Genomic DNA, 6955 nt, shown 5'->3' on the forward strand with positions numbered 1-6955 from the left:
TTTTGGTGGTGCTAATTAGTTTCGATATATTAATATAATTTAATTGTCTAGTGCTCTAAAGTTGCACATTATATGTATGTATATATAGAGGGTGAGATTTGGCATGGTGAGTTAAGGTGCAAATATGGCGTGATCCAACTGATCATTAGGAGTGGAAATTAAGCGTGAATATGTGAACATGAGAGTTGTGACGCCGTAAAAGGCCCACACTAAATGAAAACATAGGGAGTTCGTGACAGTCTACTAATCCCACATCAGATAAAAAAAAAAAAAAAATTGTAACGTTCTAATAATCTCATTTGGTTCTAGTAATAATAGCTGAATCTAAACATTTCGGGCCAGTAATTGGCGTTTAACGACTGAATTATTACAAAGATTGCGATCTCCAAAGAGAAAACAGGTGTATGTATGAAAAACCATGCATTTGAATAGGATTGGCACGGACCTCAATACTATGATATGGCCAAAACCATAATTATATTTTTTTTTTCACCAAAATAAATGGCAAAATATATCAAATAAACCATGTAACTATATTTTTTTAATAGCTTAAACTTTTATAGATCAAATCAATTTTTAAAGTACTACTTAGTACTTCTCATAAATCAAAATTAGTGAGTCATATTGCATGCAGTAAGAATGAAATGATTATTTTGTAAATGAAATATTAACCCAAAAAACAGTGAAATAGCAAAATCCCATATTGTAATTGGGCCACTCCTAGAATTACTAGATATTTTAGTTGGGCTAGCTTTTGGGCCCAACCTGGTCCAGCCCATTATGAGCACTCTTTTTTTTTCTTTTTTTTTTCTTTTTTTTTGTTCTTCTTAAGAAATTACATCACATATTCGAATGATGAGTTTCATAAAAGGTAATTAGATAGAATGAAGTTGGATTAATTTACTAACCAATCTGATCACCTGATCTCAGCTAAACTTCACCTCTTTCTATAATTTTAGATACCTTTTTTCTGTTTTTAATTTTGGATCAATTTTTGGTACTTTTGTCTCTTAGATCATGGTTGTTGTTCGATTCTTAGTTCAACCAATCTAAATATTTTGACATTTTCATTGCTACTCTCACTACAACAAAAATGATGTATAATGATATTTTTAAATGTCGGTATAGATCAAAAAAAGTACTGTTGGTTAAATTACCGACACTTTTTAAAAGTGTTGCTATATGTGAGGTCGCTATAGGTAGGGCCGTCTTGATATTTGGAACTCACTCCTCCAGCAACTTGTGGCGGAAGGATACGTGGCGATCGTAACCCTCTACGATCCCTGTGAGATCCTCGTGGCCAAACTCCAGTTGTTGAAAACCTACCTCGTCAGCTACGACGGCGGAAAAGGAGAAGGCGAGATGGTGATCATTTTTTCTTTTTTTTTTCTTTTTTATTTGTAATCGGGTTGAGTAGGCTGGGTGTGATTGGTTGAGTAGAGCAATTTTTTATTTTTGATTGAATTGAGCTTTATATTTAGACCTTAATAAATTTTTTTAAAAAATTTTGGTATAAATGGGACACTTATATAAAAATGTTTCAAAAATATGTCATTATAATCTAATTCTGTTATAGTTTCTTTGCTTTTACTCTCTAAGTACCACACATGAATGACAAAGTTAAAATATTTTGTATTATTTAAATCTTATCGTGCTACATTTTGTTCATATCTTATCTTTCCATTTATCAAAATGAAACCCAAATTAATGTTTTTTTTTGTTTTTGAACCAAAAAAAATGGCCTATATATTTTGTCATCTAAACCTTTTTATGGATTCTTCTCCTTGGATAAGAAGAGAGAACATGCCCCTTTGGCCCTTTGTGATTCTTGGTGCTCACATTTTCAATCAATTAATTTAAATTTGACACAAATTTAAAATTAATTGATTGATTGAAACAACCACATAGTACTCCACAAATTGACATATTCTTCTACATTTAAATTTGACACAAATTTAAAATTAATTGATTGATTGAAACAACCACATAGTACTCCACAAATTGACATATTCTTCTTGGAAAACTACAGATAAAAAAATAGAATATAAATTCTAATGCTAATTGATGGTAATTATTGCCTTATCCACCTCAAATGACACCAAGATATTTCAAAAGATCCCTTATGGACATTAAAAGATGGTAACGCGCAAACGACTTATCAAACTTCTTAATTAGTGTAAAAATGTAATCTTCAAAGATATTTATTCGTAATTATTTAATATGATAGTCAGAGTAGATGGTTCTGAATTTAATATTTATTTTGAAACAATCAACTGTTTAACAAAGATAACGGGACTTCGAAATTATTATATTAAATTCTATTGAAGTAATATGTTGAAATAAAAAATCTTCATGGGTTTTTTATGTGCTAATGATGGTGATTAATTAAGATGCATTGATTAAGAGTGGAGTATAACCATAATAGAAGATGGATTATCTCTTAATCAAAACATTACTTAATCCCTTAAATGATGGATCTACAATATATTTAGGACGCTTATTACAGAAACTTATCTTTCATTTATATAGTCAATTTTTAATTATTGTATTATATAATTCCTCCGATTTTCGCACCAATTAAAGTTTTTGGAGAGAAAAATAATACGCTTTCATTCTTGTTTTAAAAAATTAAATTTAGCTAGAAATGTAAAATAACCATGTTTCAAACTTAGGATCTCAAATACTAACCATTAAACTCTTTACCACCTACGTTAAGAACAGTCGGTACTCGGTAGTATCAATTAAAGTTACAGTTTGCGAATCAATTAATTGGGAGTTATCTAAAGAGTTGTAATTAAATATCGGAAAGTAATTATCGCAAACTTAAGTTCAAAAAATTGAATAATAAAGTTCAAGTTATTGTTACTTAAATGATAATCCACTATGGCATAAAATAACTCTTTTCCAAATATTAATTTCCTATCATACCATGCTAAATCCATCCCAACCCATGAGCCATATAAATCTATGTTAATACATCAATCATCAATCATATATATGAATTGAAAGTTTTCAATCATGTTAATTATTCTTATGAAAAGTTGATGTGAGTGTTTGTGATTTAAAAAAACTATCTTTTTTTATTTACAATATTGTACTATTTTATTTGCTTATGAATCAATACATTGCACTATTAAATAATTTTTATTTGTTATTGCAAATTACTCTTTAATTAAGTATTATTAAATTATTATTTTTTCAACAAATTTATTATTTTAGATTGAATAATTAAAAATATCTCGAATTAAATAATTAAAAATATGTCGAATTAAATAATCAATAATTATATCCAAGTGGTTTTTGACCGAACCTTTTCCACACCACTTTTCCAATTTACTACTCAACTTAACTCGGATAGAGTCAAGTGGTGTATGGACCACAAGAAATATTCGCGTATTTAACATGCACCCGGTGCACCGTACATTTTGCCCACAAAATCCTAATGTATTAGTACAACGTTTCAAAAAGGATTTTAAATTTATAAATTTTGTCTATAATATTTAAGCATGTAATGTAGATTTGTTTTGATTAATTTCAAAATACATAGTAAAATATTATGTCGATTCACGGATACATTAATAACATTATAAAATATACTACATACGAGATCAAAGCATTTTCTATTATATGCACACTCTCTAAATACCGTAGAGTATATGAATTGAATTAGATTTTGATTTTATTATACGATAAAATTAATTCCATTAGCCTCCAATTTAGCATATTTTTATGACTAAAATACAGAAAACTTCTTGTAAGTACTTGTTTTTTTTTTATTTTTTCTCTCTTATTTTTAAAAACTTACAATTTTGCTTTCTTAAAATTTCAGAAATATTTTTAGAAAAGTACGATGTTAATGGGGAGGACAAAATGATTAAATTATTCTTATTTGTTCTATAAGAAAAAAATAAATTTTAACCTATGTTTATCATTTTGAAAGATATTTTCAGTATAAATTATAAAAAAATTAGCGAAATAATGATGAAATCTTGCAAAATGCAAAAAATTAAAATATTGAGATGGATAAAAAATAAATTTTATATCATTGAGCCTATTTTTATTTTGTCATTACATTTTACTGGCCACATAATTTATTTATATATTATAGACAATTGCACTGCAAAAAAGAAAATCATAAGCATTAAAGTGCGGTGCATGAGATGGACAAATACACCGGGTGTACTGATAAACTTCCGAGTGTCGTTGGTGCGCCGGGGGGATAATTTCGGGTACGTTTTCGGGTAAGCGTTCCACGCGGGCAGCGACCGTTCCGCGTTCCGACAAAAACCGTCACCGGTTTCCGACCACGCGGCGAAGCGACTACATCTCCTCTCTCTCTCTCTCTCTCTCTTCTTTCTCTCTCTATCTCTTTCCTTTCTCTCTCCTAAACACGTGAAGCACCCTCTCCTCTACTTGGTTTCTCTCTCTCTCTCTCTATCTCTCTCTCTCTCTCTCTCTCTCCATTATTCCTCTTCTCTACACGCTATTCTCGTTCTCGGGGGCTTATTCTCGGGTGGATAAGTGTAGGAGCGAGGCGAATAAGGAGGGATATGTTATATGTTATATGTTATATGTTATATGTGTTCGTATACATGTAATACATGCGCATATATCGCATTAATGGAGTAAAGGAGGGGCCTTTCCATTTTTAGGTGGTGCGGAGAATCACATCCTTCTCGCTTTTTGGACTAAGAGCAGAGCACGGAATAACTATTCCGCCCCCCCTCTTATTCTTATTCCCCTTCTCTTTTTGCGTAAAAATTGGGTTTTTTTTGGTGTGTGTGTGTGTGTGTGTGTGAAAGAGAGATGGGGAATAAGTATGAAGGGAGATCAAATTTGCAATCGTTTTTGGATTGCATCACTCCTGCTGTGGAAACCCATTTCCTCCCCAAGGTGATTTTTTTCCCCTCAAAATCCTTTTTTTTTTATGATTTGTATCTGGATTTTACGAAAAGGTGTTAATTTTTTCACCTGGAATTATTGATGAGTGTTTATGATTGGGGTTTGGCGCACACTTATTGCATTTGCAGGTTCCTCTTTCAATTATTATGTATGATATGTAGTAGTAACCTATTCCCTTACTTTTATTGGAGAAGCATAGATGTGTTTGAATTATGCAAACATGGTTGTTACCTTCTAAATTTATGTTTTTTCTTTTTTTTTGTTTAAGAAATCATCATTCCCCTGTGAACTGAATGGTAGCTCCTCATAGATTTGGTTATGTTGGATCATTTGAATGCAGCAGCCATGCTTTCGCACATCGAAAGTTCGTTGGCGAACCGCAGAATCAGATACTATTGGGTGCTTCAGCCTTGCGGAGCTCTGGGAACAGTACTATGAGTGGAGTGCCTACGGCGCCGGCACCGCCGTGCGCCTCCCTAACGGAGAAAAAGTAGTCCAATACTACGTGCCGTACCTATCCGGCATCCAATTGTACACCGAGAAAGCGTTTACTGCGTCGAGGTTGTCGATTAGATCCCGCTAGTTCACGCATTTGATCCCCCCGGTAGAACAATTGATTAGAACTTTTCTGCTCTTTCGTGTAGGAGTTTTAATGGAGATAGCGGTGCCGATTATTGGAGCGATGATGACGACAACGCCGAGAAAGAGAGGCTGTCGAGGTCGTGGAGTGCGGTTTCTGAGGACTCGGGCTTTAGCTACGAGGGTTCATGGGTGAATCGGAAACGGCCCGGGCACCTGTACTTTGAGTTCTTTGAGATTTGCTCTCCTTATGGGAGGATTCCGTTTGTCGACAAGGTTACCATTTGTCGATAACGATTGCTTCGAGATTTTCGTCCGAATTCATCCTCTACGGCTAAAATATTTCTAATTTTTCTGATTGCTGAATGTTTGGTTCCTCAGATATATGAATTAGCTCAGAACTTTCCTGGACTGACGGTTCTTACGAGCGCCGAGCTTTCGCCCGCTAGTTGGATGTCGGTTGCGTGGTATGCTTATATTATTGTTAAGAAATAACAACGGCATTAGAGTCGATTGTTCGGTCTATAACATAGCCGATACTTGTGTTTACATTGTAGTACTTCTCGGCAAAATAGAGTATTCATTCTATCTAGTTCTCTCATTTTCGCTCCTCTTTTGTTGATCAGGTACCCGATTTATCATATTCCGACCGTGCACACTGTGAGGGACTTGTCCGCGTGCTTTTTGACTTATCATAGCATTTCCTCATTGTTTCAAGGTTAAGTTTCTTTTACCATATATTTTCGGAGGTTTTGTAGAGACATTAATCACCACATCATAATTCATGGAATGCAATTCGATTATACGATCATGTCTCAGAAACTGCAATCGAGCTATAAGAAGAAGCCGTCTCGGATAATCGCAATCCATTATTCTTTTTTTCTGAATCTGACGATAGCAGTGCTCTTTGCAGAGAATACAGCTGAGAGCGTCGGGAAAGGTTTATGCCGCGCCAACGGGGAAGAAACCGGAACTAGACCAGATGAGAAGGGTGCCAGGTTTTCGCTCCCTCCGTTCGGGCTCGCGACTTATAAGACGCAGGGGAGCCTCTGGAACAATCCGGAAACCGGAGATAACAAGAGGATGGTCTCCCTCTTTAGCGCCGCAGATTCCTGGCTAAAGCAACTGGGAGTCCAACACCATGACTTCAACTATTTCATTACTCACCCCATCTGAATCGAAATATAATAATACAGTTTGTTTTAGTCGCGTAATCTTCGAGTCCGAATAAGTACTTTTTATGCGGGGAATCACAAACCTTGTTGATTTCCGTAAGCTAAATTGGTTTTATTTATGGAGTCTGAAGAGTAGAAACAAACTTTTGTTCAGAGCTTTTCAGTTTGTGTGTAGTTATTTCCGTAAAGCCGGATTTTCTGGGCAAATTTGGTGAAGGGAACTCTAACTTGTACATAAAAATGTTGAGAATATGTTAATTTCCTTTTCCTTGTGGAGGTGATTTCATGGTTTGATTTTA

The 6955-nt window shown here is 34.0% G+C and overlaps 1 protein-coding gene across 2 annotated transcripts; it reads left to right on the top strand.

Annotated features, from left to right (window-relative positions):
* LOC109713567 lies at positions 4429-6955 on the top strand. 2 transcript variants are annotated; one of them, XM_020237682.1, is made up of 6 exons: positions 4429-4893; positions 5243-5463; positions 5547-5757; positions 5863-5948; positions 6108-6199; positions 6395-6955. In XM_020237682.1, exons 1-6 carry the CDS (start codon positions 4807-4809, stop codon positions 6655-6657), a joined length of 960 nt encoding a protein of 319 aa, XP_020093271.1. In that variant the 5' UTR covers positions 4429-4806; the 3' UTR covers positions 6658-6955. The 2 variants fall into 2 exon arrangements, with proteins under 2 accessions (XP_020093271.1, XP_020093272.1); XM_020237683.1 differs by having other exon boundaries at positions 5246-5463.

Source organism: Ananas comosus, linkage group 8 (genome assembly GCF_001540865.1).
Source record: "Ananas comosus cultivar F153 linkage group 8, ASM154086v1, whole genome shotgun sequence".
Lineage (NCBI taxonomy): Eukaryota > Viridiplantae > Streptophyta > Magnoliopsida > Poales > Bromeliaceae > Ananas > Ananas comosus.